We start from the raw sequence: 24,137 nt of genomic DNA, 5'->3' as shown, positions 1-24,137 counted from the left end.
CGCCCCAGCTCCGCGAATGTCGGGAGTCGGCGGCGTCGCAGCGCTGGGATACCAGCGGGGAGCGGGCAATGCCTTATCGGGTCGCCGTGCGGCAAGCTCCGGAGCGCTGTGGCCGCCGATACAACGTTCGCGGAGCGTCGCTGGATTTGGAGCCGCGCAGCCAGGGGTAGAGTTGCCCGGGTCGGAGCTCCAACCGGCGCCGCCCGCGGCCGGACGAAGCCCCCAGCTCCGCGAGGTTGGGAGTCGCTGACCAGGTAGGGGACTAAGAATTAAAGTTTCCCCCTTCACCCCTACTCCACCACCACCACATAAAATCCCTCCAAACTAACTGACTAACATTTATGCAATGATTCTCCCGGTCTCCGGGGAGGAGGCAGCTGCTCCAGACTTTTCAAGCCGCCCGCGCTACCTACCTAATCTACGCTAAAAATCTTCCATTCGGAAATCCGAAAATGTCCGAAATCCGACAAGTGTCTGGTCCCAAGGCTTTCGGATAAAAGGTTGTGCACCTGTAATTAGAAAAAAACGTAATCCTCAAATTCAGTCTGGGAACACAGTATATTATTGTGATGGATGAGTTGAGCAAAGATTCTCAAAGATGCTGCTTACAAAAATGGACACAAGGTGCTGTATTAACTCAGCGGGTCGGGCAGCAATTCTGGAGAACATGGAACCGAGGAGACAGAAATTTCTGATAGCTTTACATAAGAAGAAGAATCCATAAAGTGATTCAGCAATCTGGCTGAACGTCACCTAGCCAATATCTTTTCACTTTGAAGATAAAACAGAATGAAAAATCTCAACAGGTCAGGCAGTATCTACATTTCAGACCAGGGTCCCTTCATCAGAGTGCTATTTTTTTCTCTTTCCACTGATGTTTCCTGACCTGTTGAGCATTTCCAAAATTTTCTGGGTTTATTTTAAATGTCCAGCTTCTTGATTTTACTTTTTTATTCGCACAAATTCAGCAAAAAGGACACGCCTGGCCTTTGCAAACCTTGATTGTCCAATGGCTCTTTGCAATTTCCTTCCAAGAGACATGAATGTCAATATAGTTTGTGGACATTTGCACTATCCACATCACCGATCGACCCATGGGCACTGCAGCTCCACCTAGAAATCTTCACTTCAGCAAAACAAACTGGAGGAACTTAGTGGATCAGGCAGCATCAGTGGAGGGTAGACACAAAAAGCTGGAGTAACTCAGCGGGACAGGCAGCATCTCTGGAGGGAAGGAATGGGTGACGTTTCGGGGCGAGACCCATCTTCAGAAAGCGGAGGGATCAATGGAGGGAATGGACAGACACCATTTTGGATCAGGACCCTTCTTCACTTAAATTGGTTACATGGGTATCCATGAATATGAATGAATATGCCCAATTAATTGGTATAGACAGACAATAGTGGATACTTAACCGATACCAACATCTCCCTTTTTATTTACTTAGGAGGTTAACTTGGTTTCTGTTTACTCTTCTCAGAACAAAGTGATAGGAACAATGTTCATATGAAGGAAGAAGTTTTCCGGTTGCAAGGTATGCTGAATCAGCTGGATCATAAACGAAAGGTAAAGTACCACAGGTCCAGTAGAGGCTTTATCAAGCCTTTTGACAGATGCTGCATTAGGACTTCCCCAAATCTCCAATCATCTTGGCTATTTCTAGATGATCTCATAGAGACACCTTACAGGAGTAGGGTGTAAGGCCTCACCTTACACACAGGAAATTCATATTCAAAATATTTCAATTGCCCCACATCATGTAATCGGGAAGAATCAATGCACCAAGAAATGTGTCCAGTTTTAATTCCAACATGGGAAATAGTTTAACAAAAATTAATGTAATTCTGGGAAGATTAACTACCTCAGTCTGGATTGGTTATAATTCTATTCTTTATATCAGGCTGCAACATTTGAGTTTAAATCAATAAGTAGGAAATGGATTGAACCTGTTCTTGTTAGCTTGTTGTATATTTCACTGCCTTTCACAAGGAGATGGGAATATGTCATGGACATCGTATTGTCAACACATTCATGAGAAAATATATATATTTTCTCATGAACATGTTGACAATATGTTGTCCTTGAAGCTTAATTATTAATCCTGGCTGTGCTGTCCAGAAGACACTTTTTTAATACTGTGGATCCGATCTATTTGGCAAGCCGTGAAAATCTGAGCAAGGGTTTGGAATGTACTTGAATATTTTAGTGAATATTATGGAAGATGAAGTTGATAGCACTGTGGCTGAAGCAGGCAGGAAATATGGCCTGCAACTTTACATGTCTGAATTCCTGAACAGTGCATTTACAGGGACATAGGTTCAAGGTGAGAGGGGAAAGATTTAATCGGAACCTGAGGGGCAACTCTTTCACACCGAGGGCAGTGGGTTCATGAAACAAGCTGCCAGGGGGGGTAAGTAGAGGCAAGTATTATAACTACATTAAAAATACATTTGGACAAGTACATGGATAGAAAGGTTTAGAGGAATATGGGCCAAGCACAGGCAGGTGGGGACTTTGCCATAGAGGGAGTGCAGAGAAGTTGCCATAGAGGGAGTGCAGAGACGGTTCACCAGACTGATTCCTGGGATGTCAGGACTGTCTTATGAAGAAAGACTGGATAGACTTGGTTTATACTCTCTAGAATTTAGGAGATTGAGAGGGGATCTTATAGAAGCTTACAAAATTCTTAAGGGGTTGGACAGGCTAGATGCAGGAAGATTGTTCCTGATGTTGGGGAAGTCCAGGACAAGGGGTCACAGCTTAAGGATAAGGGGGAAATCCTTTAAAACCGAGATGAGGAGAACTTTTTTCACACAGAGAGTGGTGAATCTCTGGAACTCTCTGCCACAGAGGGTAGTTGAGGCCAGTTCATTGGCTATATTTAAGAGGGAGTTAGATGTGGCCCTTGTGGCCAAGGGGATCAGAGGGTATGGAGAGAAGGCAGGTACGGGATACTGAGTTGGATGATCAGCCATGATCATATTGAATAGCGGTGCAGGCTCGAAGGGCCGAATGGCCTACTCCTGCACCTAATTTCTATGTTTCTATGTTTCTATGACTAGTATAGATGGGGCATCTTGGTTGGCTTGGGCAAGTTGGGCCGAAGGGTCTGTTTCCATGCTGTGTGACTGATTCTGAAAAGGGCTGAAAGAACATTGAACTTAAATCCAGCAAGAATGGAAGAAGATAGTTCACTCAGATCTAAATACTTAAGGAAATGGGCAGTACAGTGGCGCAGTGGTAGAGTTGCTTCCTTACTGCACCAAAGACCCAGTTTAGATCCTGACTACGGGTGCTGTCTGCACGGAATTTGTACATTCTCCCTGTGACTGCGTGTGTTTTCTCCGGGTGCTCCGGTTTCCTCCCACTCTCCAAAGACATACCAATTTGTAGGTTAATTGGCTTCAGTTAAATTGTAAATTATCCCTAGTGCGTGAGATGGTGCTGGTGTATGGGATGGTCAGCACCGATGCTGAATGGCCAGCATGGATTAGGTGGGCCGAATGGCCTATTTCCACCCTTTATCTCTAAAGTGTATTATCAGTAATGAATGGCATATATTCTTTACAATTGTATTAAGCACATTTACAGAAATGCTTACAGATTATGATTTCACAATTGAAATATTAGTAGGAGTTTATGGGTTTTTAATTAAAATAGACTAGTATTGTACATCTGAAGATATCGATGTAAAATGGATGTTGGGTTCCTAGTCATGGCTGAATCTTTGTGTGATGCAGGAGGTTCTCCAAAAAATCACTGAGCTGTTGAACCAAATGGATTTTCTAATGAACAGACAACTGTTTGAAGAGCTAACGGATTGGAAACGCCGACAGCAAATTGCCTGCATTGGAGGTCCGCACAACACTTGTCTTGACCAACTGCAGAACTGGTAGAGTACCAAGCATCAGAATATTTTGTGGTTCTGTGTACTTTGTTTGGTTAACATGATGTACTATGAGTGCTGTCAATTCTTTTGAATTAGGTTTACATTGTTCGCAGAGAGCCTATTTCAGGTCAGACAACAGCTGAAAAAACTGGAGGAACTGCTGCAGAAAGTGACCTACGAGGGAGATCCGATGCCTTTGCAAAGACCTCATTTGGAGGAAAGAGTGAACATTTTGATTTACGGCTTCATAAAAAGGTACAGAAAATATATTAAAATGGAAAAGCAACCTTTTAGAAATTTCTAAATTCAGTCTCTAAGTTCAGAAATTTTAGTTCCGGGTTCTACTGTGCACATTTTTCTTAAGGTTACAAATTCTGAGAAAATGACTGGGTATAGGCGACAGTCTGCATATCAGGCAGGAAATATGAGTTTCCTGAACTGATGAGATTGGCCTCCGAGTCATAGAAACATAGAAAATATGAGCAGCAGTAGGCCATTCGGCCCTTCGATCCAGCACTGCCAATCAATATGATCATGGCTGATCATCCAAAATCAGTACCCCATTCCTGTTTTCTCCCCATATCTCTTGATTCTGTTAGCCCTAAGAGCTATATCTAACTCTCTCTTGAAAACATCCAGTGAATTGGCCTCCACTGCTTTCTGTGGCAGAGAATTCCACAGATTCACATCTCTTTGGGTGAAAACGTTTTTCCTCATCTCAGTTCTAAATGCCCTACACCTTATTCTTAATAAGGCTTCTGAACGGCTTATAAATAACCCTCTTACTTTGATTCATCCTCGACTGGGGAGGGATAAAAATTATATTACTTACCTGAATGTTCCTATTGCCACTCCTGGATTTCCACAAGAAAAGAAGTACTGATGTCAGTTTTCCACACCTTTGTATCTGTAAGTACTACTGGGTCAGGCCCAGTAATATTACATACTGAAACCTTTCCGCTTTCCTCGGAGAGGGGCAACCAAATGACTAAATTAGCTTCTGACCCGATAGATTAGCCAAAAGCACCACTGGCAATGCACATGGACATTTCATAACTTGCATTTATGTGAGAAAACATGAAACTGGAAAAAATACAAATGATTTGGGACACTTCAAATAAATGCATCATAACTCGGCTACAAGATGGTAAACGATTCAAAGGGCCATTAGGATTTATAACCATATCACTATGTTCAATGAAATGATTTATGAAATTCCCAGTATAAATGGATTTTGTTCTAAATTGCATTCCTTCTTTTCTCCTCTTCTATATTGTTCTTAAGCACCAGATGCATCCGTACATTGGCAAAATTTCAATTCTTTATTAATGACCAATTAACTAAATATCAACAAGTTATTTGAGGAATACAAGGAATCATAGTGGCACCCAGTCCCACCTTTGTCCAATATGCAATTGCACATGCTCTCCAAGATGGCGTTCAAGACCAGGGCTAATTCTTCCAATCACTAAATCAACAACACTTCTAGCATCCCAGATGTTGTCTTTCTTGCCATCAACCAACTGAGCATCAACTGTTTCCAGGTAGTAAATTATCCTAAGGTAGGCACAAAATGCTGGAGTAACTCAGCGGGTCAGGCAGCATCTCTGGAGAAAAAGGATGGGTGACGTTTCAGATAGGGACCCTTCCACAGACTGATGCTGCCTGACCCATTGAGTTACTCCAGCACTTTGTGTCTATCTTGGGTATTAACCAGCATCTGCAGTTCCTTTCTAGACATAGTAAATCATCCTTTTTAATTATAGAGAAACAATATTGGATGTAAATATAAGAACTTTTCAAAATCTGATATTTAATATTAACAAGTCACAAGTGGATCTTAAGTTGTTTTTAACAAGTGTGAATATTCTTGAGAAAGATGATAAACTGTCTTTTACTTCCATTATGTTTAGTTCTTTTGTGGTGGAGAGACAGCCTTGCATGCCGACCCACCCACAGAGAGCAATGGTCCTAAAAACGGGAGTGCAGTTCACTGTCAAGTTAAGGTGAGCTTCTTTGTGATAGGTAACACAAAACTGAGTTGATATTTGTCTTTAAGTAAAACATGCAGGATGGATTTTTTCCTTGGTGTTAAACCAATATAGTATTGGCCACATTTTGTGGTTCCTCATCAACATGCACTTCTAATAGCCATCGCATATCAGGAGGTGAGCTAAATCGATGGCTGATGCCTTTGGATTGGTTTAATAATCGTGACCAAAGATGAATTTAAGACTTCTACATTAACACTAGGATTTGGACTCCTACCACTGCTCTCATATTACCCTAGTCAGAGTATGAGGACAATGAAAGGCCAAGATAGAGTGGACATGCAAAGGATGTTTCCAGTAAATGGATGAGTTTAGAACCAGAGGGCACATCCTCTGAATAAAAGGATGTGCCTTCAAAATGGAGTGGAGGAGGAATATAGCAGAGTGGTGAATCTGTGGAATTCATAGCCACAGATGGCTGTGGAGGCCAAGACATTGGGTATCTTTAAGGCGGAGATTGATAAGTTCTTGATTAGTAAGGGCGCAAAGGTAACAGGGAGAAGGCTGGAGAATGAGGTTGAGAGGGAAAATTGATCAGCCATTATTGAATGGTGGAGTAGACTTGATGGGCTAATGGCCTCATTCTGTTCCTATGTCATATGGTCTTGTGGGCGCAGTGAGGGTCACTTAATTTACACTCCCTGGTGGTCCCCCACCTCTCTGTGTGAAAACATGGATCTGGTAGCCTCACACTGCCAGCTACTGTCTGGCTGCCATATCTGGTGTACACTTTGAACGGCATATAATGTTTAAATTCCCATCATCTTCAAGTATAGATTGGAAGCTGCGCTCCCTAATATATTTGTGTTGATTGTCACATTTCAACTCACTGGACATGTTGAGGCATTTCTATGTAAGTGGGGAAATCCCAGCCCCTCTCTATCACTGTGCACTTCGGATACTGTGACATCTTCTAGATTTACTGACATTCCTTTGAATTGAGGATGACTATCTTTCATTTTGGGGGGTTTTATTGTTTGTTTCCCATCTGCCCAATGACACAAATTGGAAGTCTCAGATCTTTGGCCAGATGGGGCTGGGGATGGTCGATGGGGCAGTGAGTGAGTTGTTTGGACAGGAGTTCTGCTGACTCCTGATTCATGGTCTCTAAGTTCTCAAGGCTCCCAAATGCTTCTCTTCCACTATGTGCTACCAGGGGCTAAATATTCCTGGGAGTCACTTGGGCTGTTGCATTTCCAAGGATGCTGTGGGTGCATCCTACTTCTTTTCCTCTGTCCACCTCTTCCCAGAGCTTGGAAGAGAGTGTTGGCTTCTAAAGTCTAGGGCTAGTAATGCAGAGCATAACCTGATACCTGTGTGTGACTATTGCGTCTACCTAGTAAAGTGAAAGTACAATCCATTTACAGTATATTAAAAAAGAATAGAAGACTATTCTTGATGCACTGACTGATATTCATCCCTTAACATCTATATAGGTAAAAATATTTATCTGGCCATTATCACTTTGCTATCTGTGAAACATAGTAACATACAAACATAGAAATTAGGTGCAGGAGTAGGCCATTCGGCCCTTCGAGCCTGCACCGCCATTCAATATGATCATGGCTGATCATCCAACTCGGTATCCTGTACCTGCCTTCTCTCCATACCCCCTGATCCCTTTAGCCACAAGGGCCACATCTAACTCCCTCTTAAATATAGCCAATGAACTGCCCTCAACTACCTTTGGCATCTGGAAATTAACTGATAATGTCTACAGTCCATATTTGACTGCATTGCCTGTAAGGTACTTGGTGACATGGGCATTAGATAAAGGTAGTTTTTTTTTCTCTTAGGTTTTTGGTGAAGTTGCCCGAACTGAATTATCAGCTAAAAGTGAAAGCTACAATCGACAAGTAAGATAAAAGACACATTTTTAATATAATGAATCATATTTTGATTATGTCTGGGTGGCGCCAGCAATGGCCGCCACTTCAACAGTCTGTCTTGTTCCTCCTTCTTTGTTTTTGTAGTATGTGTTAAATGTATGTTTTCGTGTTCTTTAGCTGGTTATATGTGGGGGAGGGGGAGGGGGGAAACTTTTTTTAATCTCTTACCTCGATGGAGATGCGCTTTTTTTCCGTATCGTATCTCCGTCTGCACTGCGGCCTAACATCGAGGAGCTGGCGGCCTTTGCTGGAGACCGACTTTGGGAGCTCCAAACACGGGACCCAGCAGACTTACCATCGTGGAGCTTGCAGTCCCTGTCAGGTAACGACCTTGGAGCTCCAACCTTGTAGCCTGTGGACTTTAACATTGTGTAGCTCGAGGTCCCTGGTTAGAGACCGACTTTGGGAGCTCCAACCACAGGAGCTTCGACCGCCCCAAAGCAGGAGCTTCGATCGCCCCGACGCAGAAGCTTCAATCACCCTGACGCGGGGGGCGTCAATCGCCGGCTGCGGGAGCTTCAATCACCCCGACTGCGGATGGTTCCACTGCCCCGACAGCGGGGGAATAAAGAGGAAGAAGATTAGACTTTATTGGCTTCCATCACAGAGAAGAACGTGGGGAATCCGCTGTGGTGGATGTTTATGTTAACTTTTATGCAGTTGTGTCTTGTTGCTTTTTGTTTAGTATGGCTGTATGGTAATTCGAGTTTCACTGTACCTTAATTGGTACACGTGACAATAAACTGACCTTTGAACCTTAAGTAATCCTTTTCTTGTTCACTTTTTTTTCCAGAGAAAGTTTAACAGCAAGAGGGTATGCAAAAAAAAAAAAAGATTACTTTTTTTCAAAATTAAAATTGTTGGAATGTATTGAGATTATTGAAATTATGCCCTCTATTTACAGATATCGCAAATTTAATATATTAGGCACTAACACCAAAGTAATGAACATGGAAGAATCAGTCAATGGGAGTCTCTCGGTAGAATTCAGACACTTGGTAAAATGTCTTTGTTTACTTTTTCATCATGAACATTTCATACCAACATTAAAAATTAATTTTTTTGATTGAAAAATATAATTGAAGTTTCATGGGTACCTACTTTGCATAGAAGGTAACGTTTCATTCTTCTTCAGCCCTGAACAGGGCTAAAGGCAGCGAGTTGGAGATGAGGACAACAAAATCAGCAACTTACCCATTCCTAACTAGTGTCCAGTGAAGCTGTTGCTCTTCAAAGTTTAAATGGCCTTGCAATACTGTGTCTCAACTTTTAATTTTAATGATTGATAATTTGATCAAGTGCTTAGATTGACATTGTTTATTAAATGTCAAAGACCAAAGATCATAGCTTTAAGATGGACAGGGCCATGTTTAAAGAAGTCTGAAGAAGGGTTTCAGCCCGAAACGTTGCTTATTTCCTTTGCTCCATAGATGCTGCTGCACCCGCTGAGTTTCTCCAGCACTTTTGTCTACCAATGTTTAAAGAAGCCATGTAGGATGTTTTTGTAGGACATATAGACAAAAGGGGATGGGAGCCTGGAATGAGCTGCCTAGGATGGTGGTGGAGGCTGATGCATTAGTGGCATTTAAGAGGATATTAGATAGGCATGTATTGATAATGGATGAGTATGGATCATGTGTAGGCAGATGAGACTAGTTTACTTCAGCATTATGTTTGGCACAGGCATTGTTGGCCAGGGGGTCTGTTCCTGTGCAACACCTTTCTCTGTTTATTCTGTATCAATCACATTTGTGAGACCATGACTTGAGCCTCATACAAGCTCATAATTGTCAGACTTGTTTGGTGGATGATTAAATGTTGTGAGTAACCAGTAGGAAATAAAATATTAGTGAAATTGAATTTGTAAACCATGGATAATTTCCTTGCTTCTCTCTTCATAATCTAGCTGTGGGGCATCTAATATGCACTTAGAGAATGAAACAGTTTATCTTCTCGTGGGTGAGAGGAGGGACGAGAATAGGGAGGGGATAATTTAGTGCGGGGTGGAGTTTGATGGAGAGAGGGGCTTGGGCAGTTTTTGAGTAAGTGTGTGGACGTACACAATTGCATAGGTTCCTTCTACAGAATTCGGTCTCCAGATGTCCTTGCCATTGGGCTCAAGATAGTACATTGCCATGTCTGACGAGGTTGTTGGCATGCAGGTTAAAATAAATCAAATTACTCACTATCAGACCTGGAGTGTAATCAAATCTTCCTCAACCCTGTGGGTCAACTAAGGAAATAGGAAGAAAAATTGTGTTACTGTTTTGGAGATAGGATCAGACCAAGTAACTATAGAGTAGGCATTCGAACATTTCTATGGGAAAAGGTTTGGAAACAGCTCTAAAGTTCTAAAGTCCCGTATAAATTGTTTAAAAAGCTGAAAATAAATAAAGGCCAAACAGCGTGGATTTATGAAAGAACGGCAATGTTTCAATAACATTCTTTAGGAAAAAACAGGGAATATATATGTGGTTAGCCCATGATGTAATCTAGTGAAAGTAAGGCTGTTTCCTGTTATGTTTAACAGCTCTGTACCAGGGCCCTTGCTTATTGGTGATACGTATCAAACTTATACCTCACTTTAGGAGGTGCAGCTAGGAAGTTTGTAAGTGATGCAAAAAATTGCCATGTGGTTAATTCCTTGAAAGAAAGCTGTACACCATATGAAGGTTGCACAAAATAGTCAGGTAGAAACAAAATTAGCAAATTATGAGGTAATAAATTTGATGTGGGGGGGAATAAAGGCAATCAAAGACATTAAATGGAAGATAGAGAGAGAGAGAGGTATTTGAAAACATATCTATGGATTCTTAAAGATGGCAGAAACATGTCTATAAGTGGCTTGGAATGATTTAAAGATTAATTCCTTTGTTCAACAAATCATGGAATGTGTTATAAAGCTAGAACTGAATAAAATACTGGCGAGGCTACATTGTATGTAGTTTTGGTCACCTCATAACTTCTATCAGTAACAGTTGAAACCAATTTGCCTCCGAATCCAGATAGCATAAAGAGAGTTATGGAAATCTTGCGAGAAGCTTAGTTGTAATGAAATGTTGCTTGGGCTGGTGTTACTTTCTTTGGAACAAGGCCAACTGATTGCCAATTTAATTGAGATCATGAGAGGTTTGCAGAGGAAAACCAATTTCTCCTAGAAAAAGAAATCAATAACCACAAAACTAGATTGAAAGTAATTGGTCTATATGAGCAACTGAAGCAAGAGTAGGCTATTTGGCCTCTAGTGTGTGCATTCTCCATTTGAATAACGCCATTGCTGATCTTTCACTCAATGTTATATTTGTGCATACGTTTCTGTGATTCCAGGAAGCAAACAAAGTACATCCTTTGATTGTAGGATGTGGTTACCACAAAGAACTAAATTACACAATAGATACAGAACTTTAAAAACAATATACCATGCAAAACATTTTTGGATGATGTTCCCTGTAACTACAAGCCCAGCATAGGTGCTTCAGAAGGAAATTGGCCAAAACAAATCTTAATTTAATATTTACGTGTTTTGACAGCAACTTAAAGAACAGAAATCATCAGCGGGAACTAAAGGAAATGAGGTAACATTTTCTCATATACTTTCGATTATTGAGTTGCACTTGAGTAGTCAGGTAACTGGAATGATATTTTCTAAAAGCAACAACAAATGACAAAGCCAAGAAAGTTAAATGTTGCAATGGAGTTTTGAAAAAAAGGTTATTAGAGTCTGATAGCAAATTATTATTTTGTCTGGTTACAAAGTCTGCAACAAAATTAAAAATTATAACACGGAGCGAGGAGAAAGGTTAGAATAAATGTTCTAAGACAGCATTGTGGCACACCAGTAGAGTTGCTGCTAGGAACTTTTTTTTCCCTTAGTCCCACCTGCCTGCACTCATACCATAACCCTCCATTCCCTTCTCATCCATATGCCTATCCAATTTATTTTTAAATGATACCAATGAACCTGCCGACACCACTTCCACTGGAAGCTCATTCCACACCCACAATCTCTTGCCACCACTCTCTGCGTAAAGAAGTTCCCCCTCATATTACCCCTAAACTTCTGTCCCAATTAATTTTAATGATACTGAAGTCATGTCCACTGGAAGCTCTTCCACACCGTTTGAAAAGAAGTTCCCCCCTATTTACTCAAAGGGTCCCTTAAAGTCATGTCTTTGTCTTCACTATCAAAAGGGAAAAGCTGTCCACATCAACTTTCCCCCTCTCATCATTTTAAAGGCCTCTATCAGGTCCCCCCTTAACCTTCTGCGCTCCAGAGAATAAAGACCTAACTTATTCAACCTATCTCTGTAACTTAGTTGTTGAAACCCAGGCAACATTCTAGTAAAAATCCCTATAATATCCTAGTATGAAGTCTTTCAGGATTCAGAGGCCAGACAGCCTGCAAATCCAACCATTTGCCCAACACAACATGCACAGAGTCTCTTGCCCACACTAGGTGAATTGAGGACCAGAGGACCTAGTGTGTGTAGGATGGTGTTAATGTGCGAGGATCGCTGGTCGTCGCAGACTCAATGGGCCGAAGGGCCTGCTTGCATCTCTAAACTAAACTAAACTAAATTAAAAGTGCTGCTGTATTTAGTTATTGTCTGTTTCTACAAAATATTTAATTCTGTTCATTATCTTTCCTAAACATGTTTTAATTTTACAGGGTCCTCTCATTGTCACTGAGGAGCTGCATTCAATAAATTTTGAAACACAGTTTTGTCATCAAGATCTTATCATAGATTTAGAGGTGAGTTGATTCGCTCTTGCCAGCGTACTTCATGAATAATATTATATTAAAAATGCTGTTATGTAATATTAATTTTTAAAGCAAGAGCCAGATGTGAGAAGACCATATGTCGATGACATTTTGTTGCTCATTTCCTGAATCTGCTTCACAAGAATTAATCATAAAATAAATTGGTAACTCTTCAAATCTCTGTCACTGGGCACATGCCTATTTGTACACGAGCATCACGTTGCTGATCACCGTACATTCATTATAACATCAACACTGGGAATCTGTTCCGGCGTCTGTCTCCCTCTAGTGATTCAGAGCAGTACTTCGCTTTTCTTCTCACCTCATATTTCGCTTGGGTAGCTTACACCCCAGCGGTATGAATATTGACCTCTAACTTCAAGTAACCCTTGCTTTCCCTCTCTCTCCATTCCTCCCCCTTCCAAATTCTCCAACCAGTCTGACTGTCCCTGATTACATTTTATATCTGATTGCTTTGTTGTTAACTTCTCCCAGCGAACAATGATCTATCCTACATTTTCCTTGATCTCCTCCCTCTTTGATGTCTCATTCTCACACCTTACACTTCCTTAGCTCTGTATCTCCCCCTCCCCTGACTCTCAGTCTGAAGAAGGGTCTCGACCCGGAACATCGCCCATTCCTTCTCTCCAGAGATGCTGTCTGTTCCGCTGAGTTATTCCTGCATTTTGTGTCTAACTTCACTTGTTCTTTAGCCCTCTCTATGTAATTGAATCATTTTGTCTTCATTTTAAAATTGTGACTCTTATTTCTGAATAACATTTTTAACCATTTTGCAAATATTATCTCATTTCCCAAGCATTGCATCTTATATTATGCTATGCAATGTTACTGTAAAAGTTTGTTATTCACACTTTGTGTGCAATAATAAAGAAATACTATATCATTTATACAAGTGAAAATACAGATATGCTGTTAGTTAGGCTAACAACTGGCACTAAAGATATTGAGAAGCAGTGTATATTCACCAGGGAACTGGCACTAAAGATATTGAGAAGAAAAGTCAGTGTATATTCACCAGATTTATAATAGGAATTGGAAATTGTAGTTAGGGACAGATTTTGTACCCACCGCTTGTCAGGCAAGAATAGTTAAAATGTGAATCTGACTTCACACCTTGCATTTCTCTCACTGGCTATTTGTGCAAACTGCCAGGGTTTAGGACTTGTTAAAATCACTTGCAACAGGCAGATAGGGATTTCATGAATGTTCAGAAGTCTGGCTTTGATTATATTAGTCAGGCGAGACTAGATATTGATGTGCTCCTGTACACTCCATGTGTGATATTGCCAACCACCTCTCAGCTAGATACACTGATTAACAAAGTTCCACGGCAAAATCTCCTCAAGGTATGCCTACTTTGAAGAAGTTCTCCTCTCTCTGAAGAGAGTTCTGCAACAACCTCTCTCGTAGCTCCCCATCAGTTTAGATTAAAGGTCCCAACCCAAAATGTCTACTGTCTAGTTCCCTCCACAGATGTTGCCTCACCCATTAATTTCTTCCAGCAGTTTGTTTTCTGCTATTAGTAACCCTAAATTAAAATAGAAAGGCTATAAAGATGCATCTTCAAAAAGCCTTTTCGAAAGCTCTGTTTTTAAACACAATTCATTAACAAAATATTATGTCTGTGAATATCATGAGCAAAGATGCCGGAATGTCACTGTTTTTCACTTTGTGGCATTTATTTCCAGAGCATCACTTATTTTGATCAGTTTTTTGTACAGCATATGCATTTTTCACAATTTCATCAAAGTTGCTGAGACAATTTGATAATTTATTTGATTGATTTGATTGATTTATTTAATTGATAAATCCATTTGTATATAATGGTCCTTCCTAGGTTATACACAAAATGCTGGAGTAACTTAACATAGAAACATAGAAAATAGGTGCAGGAGTAGGCCATTCGGCCCTTCGAGCCTGCACCGCCTGCATGGCTGATCATCCAACTCAGTATCCTATACCTGCCTTCTCTCCATACCCCCTGATCCCTTTAGCCACAAGGGCCACATTTAACTCCCTCTTAAATATAGCCAATGAACTGGCCTCAACTACATTCTGTGGCAGAGAATTCCAGAGATTCACCACTCTCTGTGTGAAAAATGTTTTTCTCATCTCTGTCCTAAAAGATTTCCCCCGTATCCTTAAACTGTGACCACTTGCTCTGGGTGACGTTTCAGGTCGAGATGTTTCGGGTTGGGTCTGAAGAAGGGTCTCGACACGAAATGTCACCTGTTCCTTCTCTCCAGAGATGCTGCCTGTCCCGCCGAGTTATTCCGGAATTTTGTGTCTATCTTCGGTTTAAACCAGCATCTGCAGTTCCTTCCTACACTATGTCTAAATATAGATCTGTACTTTCCATCTGCTGTTAAACGTTACACACAGTGGTTAGTTTAGTTTAGAGACGCAGCATGGAAACTGGCCCTGCGGCCCACTGAGCATGCAAAGCAACAATCCTACAAACTAGCGACAAATTACAGAAGCCAATTAACCTACAAACCTGCGTGTCTTTGGAGTGTGGGAGGAAACCGAAGATCTCGGAGAAAACCCCCATGTTCACATGGAGAACGTACAAACTCCGTACAGACAGCACCCGTAGTAAGGATCGAACCCGGGTCTCTGGCCCTGTAGGACAGCAACTCTACCACTGCATAATTGTCCCGCCTAATTTAACGCAATAGTATTCATTGAAAACTGTCCATTGAGAACAATATTCCTTGAAAAGGGAAACATTCTGTAATAGAAGGTTTGTGCTTCTCATAAAAGACATGACTCTTCCACAAACTGAATTAATCATTTGTTTTTGTCTTTATTTTTAAACAACAGACCAGTTCTTTGCCTGTGGTGGTCATCTCAAATGTAAGTCAGCTGCCCAGTGGCTGGGCCTCCGTTATATGGTACAACATGTTAATGAATGATCCCAAGGTATGTTAATCAGGCATGTCTGTTTTCTTTAAGTCTGAAGTTGAAAAAGTACATCAATTAATATCCTCCAGGGCATCTTGAAGGCTACCAAACCATGAACTTGTTTGGCCGGGGGGCTGAGTGCTGGAAACAGAACATGTAGGTTCAGGCCATGGGATATTGAGGAAGGAAAAGGCTATGATACAGTGTAATGACAGGCACAGTGTATTTGAAGGAGCAAAGTGCACACGCATCAGAGGACGCCATCACATAGTGTCAGAGGCAGAAGGTCTGGTTAGATGAAATATAGGCAAACAAGCGAAAAGAAATGTAGAGTACAGCTCAGCATAAGAATTTTACTGGGCTCAGTGAATGAACGTGCAATAATTTAGTTTAGTTTAGAGATACAGCACGGAAACAGACCCTTTGACCCACCGACTCTACTGTTACGCCACCGTGCCACACAAATGTTGGTCAATTAAGCATGTATGTAAATGCATGGAGTATGGTTGAAGTGTTATCACCTGAATAAGGTTGGTGAGCTAGAGACATGAGTAACCACACGGGAATATGATGAGATGGTGATAACAGAAATTTAGCTCAAAGAGAAGGAGGCTGGGCGGTAAATAGTACCTGGATACAGCGTGTTCAGGAAAAATAGGGAGCAACGGAACTGAGGAGGGGTAGCAATATTGATTAAATAAAATATTGCAGTGATGGAAAGTTGAGGTAATATTACACTGCGGCGCGCATTATATAGATCACCCAACAACTGGGAGTCAAGAGTGTTTTATTGTCATACTAGACTAAGCGGGACCCGTTGGGTCCCTGTCACACGGGAGGCCTGGTCCCCCAACGCAATCCATTCCCCAATGCAATATTCCACCACTCTCCCGTTCCCCCAACGCAATATTCCAACACTCACCCATAGTCCCCAACTGCGCAGGCACGGCTCATTTCCCCTCATCCCCAGCACTCCCTCCCCCTCCTCTTCACCCTCCCTCTTCTTTCCCCTCTCCTCCTCCCCTCCCCAATCCCTCCCTCACCTCTCCATCCCTCTCCTTTCCCCTGCCCTTTCATACCCACTGCTATCAATCCCAATCTACCCCCTGTATCAATTGCTCGCTAATATCCACAGATTTCCTTGTTTGTCACTCTTGCATGTCCGTGCAGCCGTTGACACTTTCTCTCCATGCCACATCCAACGTTCTTCACATCACCCCATCTCCAGTGTGCTCAGGAAAATCTTATCCTTTTTGCTTTTTACCTTTAGCAGTCCACAAACATTATATCCATATCCATCGACTTCTTGCCAGTTCTTGCCCTGGGATTCCATAGGCAGGACCATATTTTCATCATTACCGCAGTCATTGCTTCCATGACCCGAGGCTGCCTTGGCTCCTATTTCACCTCCTCCCCAAAGGTACCTCGTGCTAATTTCTGCCAGTTGCTTTTGATAATTAGCGAAAAAACGGCTGGCAGAAAATGCTGGGAAAATCGTGCTATGCTCCGCAAAGAAAAAACGGCTGAGTGGACAAATCGAAAGCAAGATTGGGCGAACAGCCAACAAAAGTTTCTTTAATCCTAATAGGGTTTTGCAAGAAATGTTGCTGACCATTTTTTGTTCTTTTTGCTGATGGAAGTGTGTTGTGTGCCTGTTTCTGGTTGTTCATTTCCAGTAAGTTTGTTATGCACCTTGCAATCTTTTAGAACTTGACTTTGTTCACCGTCCCTCCCACTGCCACTTGGAGTCAGCTGTCAGAGGTGCTGAGTTGGCAATTCGCTTCTTATGTGGGACGAGGACTGAATTCCGATCAGCTCAACATGTTGGCGGAGAAGCTGCTAGGTGGGTAAAAGTAACTCCACTGCGTGGTAACGGATTGCCTGGATTTCGCTGATGCATCTCAGTGCATAATTACAATCAATACAGTTGGCATCAAGAAAGAGAAGGGAATGAGTTGAAGTTTAAGAAATCCCATGATAAATGAAGATATCGACAGCTTGTTGTTGCCACTCTGGCAATGTTTCTGCAGGCTCAATATTAGGTGACTGGAATGAGCTCCTGGTTTGGTGATAGACCCAGTTAAAATATTATTGTCCATCCCGTGACACTCATTGGACTGCAATTATTTTGTCTGAACAATTTTCAACTGGCCTTTAAACGACTCCCACATGTAAGACGTGGATTTGCCCAATGGAAATTGCTTCCAGTTTACCCACCCAAGCTGCGACCTAATAACATTGAGCTTTACCTGACTCCAACTTATGCCTTCCCACAAGATTCAGTCTTCTCCCTATTCAAAACAATCTTTAAAAGAGTGGTGAAGGAAATAACTGCAGATGCTGGTTTAAATCGAAGATAGACACAAGATGCTGGAATAACTCAGCAGGACAGGCAGCATCTGTGGAGAGAAGGAATGGGTGACGTTTCGGGTCGAGACCCTTCTTCAGACTGATGTCAGGGGAGAGGGAGATACATAGATAAAGAAGTGTAAGGTGTGAAAACAGGACAAAGGGGATAGAGATCAAGGCAAATGTAGAACAGATCATTGTTAGCTGGGAGAAGGTAACAACAAGGCAAACAGAGATAAAATGTAGCCGGTGACAATCAGACAGGTCGGAGAACTGGGAAGGGGAAGGGATGGAGAGAGGTAGAAAGCAAAAGTTACAGAGTTAGAGTGGAGTTGGGATCACTATCCCTAAAAATGCTCTTCCACTGAAACATCAGTAACCGGGACAATTTTTAAAATCTGAACTGGATGGATCTTGCACTGTACATGGTTGAAGCTGATCCTCAAATATAGGTTTAAATATTCAACTATAAATACAGGGTTAAGAGCAGTGAAGAGTTGCAACAAGTTTCACAGAACAATCTTGGTGCGCTGCTGCTTCCTCCATTTATGATTGACTTTACTGGGGCTCAAATGCAGAGCTGTTTAACACTGCAAAGCCCTCTGCCCATCAGACGAGTCCAGATTAAACTTACTCCTGGCATTGCCTCCACATCGTTTCATTTGCAACTGAGTAGGTTGCAAATGAGGTTTACAAGAGGAGGTTTACAAGAATGATCCCAGGAATGCGTGGGTTAACATATGATGAGCGTTTGACGGTACTGGGCTGGAGTTTAGAAGGGTGAGGGGGACCTCATAGAAACTTACCGAATAGTGAAAGACTTGGATAGAGTGGATATGGAGAGAATGTTCCCACTCGTGGGAGAGTCCAGGACTATAGCCTCAGAATAAAAGGATGTTCCTTTAGAAAGGAGACGAGGAGGAATTTATTTAGTCAGAGGGTGGTGAATCTGTGGTATTCTTTGCCACAGAAGGCTGTGGAGGCCAAGTCAATGGATATTTTTACGGCAGAGATTGATAGATTTTTGATTAGCACGGATGTCAGGGGTTATGGAGAGAAGGCAGGAGAATGGGGTTAGGAGTGAGAGATAGATCAGCCATGATTGAATGGCGGAGTAGACTTGATTTGCCGAATGGCCTACTCCTATCACTTTTGACCTTATGAGTAACCTATACCTTATGACTAATAAACCCAATGCCAGAGGGAAAGGTACAATAGATGCATCTAATTTATAACCTGTTCATTAAGTAGTAAGCACAATTACACAACTTGAGTTTAAAGTTAAACCTAAATTCTAACTTTAAAATAGTTTTCAGTTATTTTACAGAATTTTAATCCTGATTTTGTTATTATAAAATCTATTGTTTCACTTTTAGCAACCCCATGAGTATTTGTTCTACACATTTAACCCAAATCTCCAATTTTAAAAAGTCGAATTTTGAACTCTCGGCTTCATTTAAAGGAATGTGGTGAATGGCGCCATCTATTGTAGACACAATAGTCTGCTGATACTGTACTCTCCAACATAGGAATATACCCGCTAGCATGCTCCATTTTTTAATAAAATTAGATTAGCTATCAAAATTCAGAGGAGAATTTTGTTTTAAATGCCACAAAGTGAATGAGAAATTTGGGGTTTAGGGGAGTAATTGGGACTGAGCCAAAAGTTGTTTTCATGAAGGAATAGCCACCCACCTGCCAAGTAAATGACTAGTGGTTAAACATAAATGACCAGAGATTAAGCAGTGGGAAATATTGAATAACAGTAATCCTTTACATTAATTTCTGAGTATATTTTTCCCCTTCAAAGAGGCTGTAACATTCTTACCCCTCCTAATAGTTAACTATCAAGTTTTCAAACATTTCCCATTAATTCCCTCCACTTTTGAAGCAAGATTTCTGCCTTCTCTTCTGAGGCTTATAGAACCATATAAAATTCCCAAGGGATTGGATGGGCTAGATGCAGGAAAAATGTCCCCCATGTTGGGGGAGTCCAGAACCAGGGGTCACGGTTTAAGAATAAGGGGTGAGTCATTTAGTATTGAGACGAGAAAAAAAAAATCTCCCAGAGAGTTGTGAATCAGTGGAATTCTCTGTCACAGAAAGCAGTGGAGGCCAATTCACTGGATGGTTTCAAGAGAGAGTTAGATATAGCTCATAGGACTAAGGGAATCATGGGATATGGGGAGAAAGCAGGAATGGGTACTGAACTGGTACTGGAGAATCAGTATGTGGATAGTCGAACCTGAGAAGGGAACATACTGGATCTTGTGTTGGGAAACGAGCCTGGCCGGTGACTGATGTTTCAGTAGAAAAGCCTTTTGTGGATAGTGATCACAACTTCACAAGTTTTAAGATTGTTTTGAATAGGGAGAAAGTTGAATCTTGTGGGAAGGTACTAAGTTGGAGTCAGGAAAAGCACAACTTCAACTGTTTGTGCAGTTAGGTAGCAGCTCGGGAGAGTACACTGGAAGCAATTGTCATTGGGTAATGCCCCTGTCCCACTTAGGAAACCTGAACGGAAACCTCTGGAGACTTTCTGCGGTTCCCGGAGGTTTTTGTCAGTCTTCCTAATGGTCGAAAGTGGTTTCCGCTTCTTCTGTGTTCCGGCGATTATTTCAAAAAATTCTTACCTTCCACTACCTACAACCGCCAGCAACCACCTTCAACTAGCATCGCAACCGGCTTCGACTAAAAAAATTACCGATTTTTAAAACGGCAACCTATTTTTAGTCGCGGCCGGTTTTGAATTTTCTGAAATAATTGCCGATTATTTCACCTGGAACAATTCAGATTCAATTTCAATTTTAATTGTCATTGTCTGGAACAATGCATTTGTCGCTAGTGTTGTTCCTTTATTTAAGAAAGGAAGAGGAGAATATCCAGGTATTTATGGGCTGGTGAGCCTCACGTCAGTGGTGGAGAAGTTATTCAAGAGGATTCTTTGGGATAGGATTTACTCCCATTTGGAAGAGTTTGTTTAAGAAAGAACTGCAGATGCTGGAAAAATCGAAGGTAGACAAAAATGCTGGAGTCTGAACGCTTTGAGTCTGAAGAAGGGTCTCAACCCGAAATCTATTCTTAGATGCTGCCTCACCCGCTGAGTTTCTCCAGCATTTTTGTCTACCTCCCATTTGGAAGAGAGTGGGTTTATTAGGAACAGTTAGCATGGTATTGTACATGGCAGATTGTTCCTTACTAAATTAAATGAGTTTTTTGATGAGGTGATGAAGGTGATGGATAAAGGTGGGCCAGTGGAAGTGCGCCACGTGGATTTTAATGGCATTTTATATAATTCCACAATGGTAGGTTGATCCTGAAGATTAAGATGCACGGGATTAACAGTGATTTGGTTGTGTGGATTCAGATCCGGCTTACTGATAGAGGATGGAGGTTTGCGGTGGAAGGATATGGTCTTGGCATCATGGACTCTGTGGGCGTGGGCCTGTTCTTGCGTTGTACTGTTCTATTCCATCACCAGACACACCCTTCTCTCAGCATTCTGAAGTATTGCTCATTTTGAACTCCGTGGCCTTTCACCCAGATGCTTCAAATACTCCCCTTCGCACACTTTCCCAACAGCAGGAGATGCAACTCCATTTTTTTTTAATCCTGTTCCTTTGTTGCTGTTCATGGATCCAACAATTGTTCCAGGTGAAGCAGTGATTCGCTTGCGGGTCTGGTCATTTGGTGTTGTGCATTCAGTGCTCACAATGAGGTCTGGAGAAACCAAACGCAGACAGCTTGACTGCAGATAAACAGCGTGGAAACCGGCCCTTTGGCCCACCGAGTCCGTGCCCACCAGAGATCACCCCGTACACCAGCACTATCCTACACACTATGGACAATTTAACATTTACAGAAGCCAATTATCCTACAAACCTGTTCGTGTTTGGAACATCCACGCGGGCACAGGGAGAACATACAAATTCCAGACAGACAGCACCCATAGTCATGCTCGAACCCGAGTCTCTGATGCTGCAAGGCAGCATCTCTACCGCAGAGCCACTGCATCACCCAAAAGATTGTTTTGCATAACATCTCCCTTCAAACTGCAAAGGCAGTCATGTACTTCCAATTGCCTGTCAGTTTAATTTCTACCCCACGATTACTCTGACCTATCTGTCCATAGCCTCCCACACCATTCCAACAAAGCCTAATGTAAGATCAAAGAGAGAAACAAAATGCTGGAGTAACTCAGCGGGACAGGCAGCATCTCTCGATAGAAGGAATGGGTGACGTTTGGGGTCGAGACCCTTCTTCAGACTGGCTAATGTGAGATCAACTTCTGTCTAGGCTGTTTCTGACCTGAGGTTTTTTCATCAATGTGGTTAGGAATGCACAAACAACTGCAGAGGCTGGTTTAAACAAAAGATAGACACAAGAGGCTAGAGTAACTCAGCAGGTCAGGCAGCATCTCTGGAGAAAAGGAATCAGTGGCGCTTTGGGTCGAGGTCTGAAGAACCTTGAAGGGTCTTGACCTGAAACATCACCCATTCCTTTTCTCCAGAGATGCTTTCTGACCCACTGAGTTACTCCAGCTTTGTGTGTCCAGAATAGTTTGGATGTTTTTTTTTCTCTCCATATATAATGGGTATTTCCTTTTTGGTTTCAGGTTGAGCCACTCTGCATTTTATAGCTTTAACATGTCCATGTGTTTGTTTTCTCACTCTCTCTAAAGAGCCTCATTAATCAGACCATCAAGCAGCTTCATAAACATTGGAGTCACCTGCAGCAACATTGTCCCCACCCTGTCATGTATATTCTCTTTGTTCACTCCAATACTTCTCCCCATCCAATCTTATTATAAACTATTTTGTTTCAATTTCCCTGTTTTGATGCGGTGTCATCAACCTGAAATGTGAACTGTTTCTCTTTCCTAAGATGCTGAGTGGAATGTTTACATTTCCTGATTTAATTGCAAAATTCAATGATTTGTCATAATTAATGTATTTTATCTTCTGGAATATCTTTGAACTGCTGAACCATCCATGAAATGGCACAGTGGCGCAGCTAATAGACCTGCTGCCGCACAGCACCAGCTTCAATGCTCACTCCACACTGGTAGCGAGGAAGGGGAAAACACATGGGATCTAGAGTGAGCTAGTCAATTGCATACGTTCACAGGTTATAGGAGCAGAATTAGGCCATTCGGCCCATCAAGTCTACTCTGCCATTCAATCATGGCTGATCTCTGCCACCGAATCCTATAACCCTTGACACCCATTCTAATCAAAACCTTCTCTATCTCTGCCATAAAAGTATCCACTGTACATTACAGTTATATTTAACTTTGTTGAGGCTGCATTTGGTGTAATGTGTTTAGTTTTGGTTACCCTGCTATTGGAAAGATGTCACAAAATGCTGGAGTAACTCAGCGGGACAGGCAGCATCTCTGGAGAAGAATGGGTGACGTTTCCGGTCGAGACCTTTCTTCAGACTGATTTGGCCTCCTCAGCCCTCTGTGGCAATGAGTTCCACAGATTAACTACCCTCAGACTAAAGAAGTTCCTCCTCACCTCTCGTTTCAAAGAGCGCCCTTTAATTGAGTCCTAGACTCTCCCACAAGTGGAAACATCCTTTCCACATCCACCATATCTATGCCTTTCATTATTCTGTAAGTTTCAATGAGGTCCCCCCTCAACCTTCTAAACCCCAGCGAGTAGAGCCCTGTGCTGTCAAACACTCATCATATACTAACCCTCTCATTCCTGGAATCATTCTCCTCTGGACCCTCTCCAGAGCCAACACATTCTTCCTCAGATAGGGGACCCAAATTTGCTCACAGTTCTCCAAATGCGGGCTGACCAGCTCCTTATAGAGCCCCTGTATCAGCATAATACAAAATGTGCTAAGTGGTGAGAGGCAGAGGTGGTAGGGGAGGGTCATTTTCTGATTATAGTCCTGTGACTAGTGACGTGTTACAGGGTTGTGTGGTGGGTCCTCTGCTCTTTGTCATATATATGAATGACTTGGATAAGAGTGTAGGCGGGATGATTAAGACGTTTGTAGATGACACTAAAATTGGCAGTGCAGTGCACAGTGAACGTTTACAGCAGGGTATTGATCGGCTGCGAAAGTGGCCAAAGGAATGGCAGATGGAATTTAGCTTGGACAAGTACAAAGTGATGTGGTTATGGGAAGTTGTAGCAGGGTTGGACATACACAGCGAATGCAGGCCACTGAGGAGGCTGGTTAATGTGTTGAATTCATTGCCACAGATGGCTGTGGAGGCCAAGTCTTTTGATATTTTTAAAGCAGGAATTGATTA

The 24,137-nt window shown here is 42.0% G+C and overlaps 1 protein-coding gene across 1 annotated transcript in view; it reads left to right on the top strand.

Annotated features, from left to right (window-relative positions):
- The window catches only part of LOC129698548 (signal transducer and activator of transcription 4-like), a 50,877-nt gene that overhangs the window by 5,275 nt on the left and 21,465 nt on the right, over window positions 1-24,137 (top strand). Inside the window, exons 3-10 of the mRNA XM_055637627.1 lie at window positions 1,482-1,567; window positions 3,987-4,145; window positions 5,718-5,896; window positions 7,738-7,797; window positions 8,735-8,828; window positions 11,361-11,456; window positions 12,500-12,583; window positions 15,437-15,535. Coding sequence (XP_055493602.1) covers window positions 1,482-1,567; window positions 3,987-4,145; window positions 5,718-5,896; window positions 7,738-7,797; window positions 8,735-8,828; window positions 11,361-11,456; window positions 12,500-12,583; window positions 15,437-15,535 — 857 coding nt within the window. The remainder of the gene's footprint in view (window positions 1-1,481; window positions 1,568-3,986; window positions 4,146-5,717; window positions 5,897-7,737; window positions 7,798-8,734; window positions 8,829-11,360; window positions 11,457-12,499; window positions 12,584-15,436; window positions 15,536-24,137) is intronic.

The sequence above is a fragment of the Leucoraja erinacea genome, chromosome 7 (assembly GCF_028641065.1).
Source record: "Leucoraja erinacea ecotype New England chromosome 7, Leri_hhj_1, whole genome shotgun sequence".
Classification (NCBI taxonomy): Eukaryota; Metazoa; Chordata; class Chondrichthyes; order Rajiformes; family Rajidae; genus Leucoraja; species Leucoraja erinaceus.
This window is presented reverse-complemented; position numbering and strand designations above follow the sequence as displayed.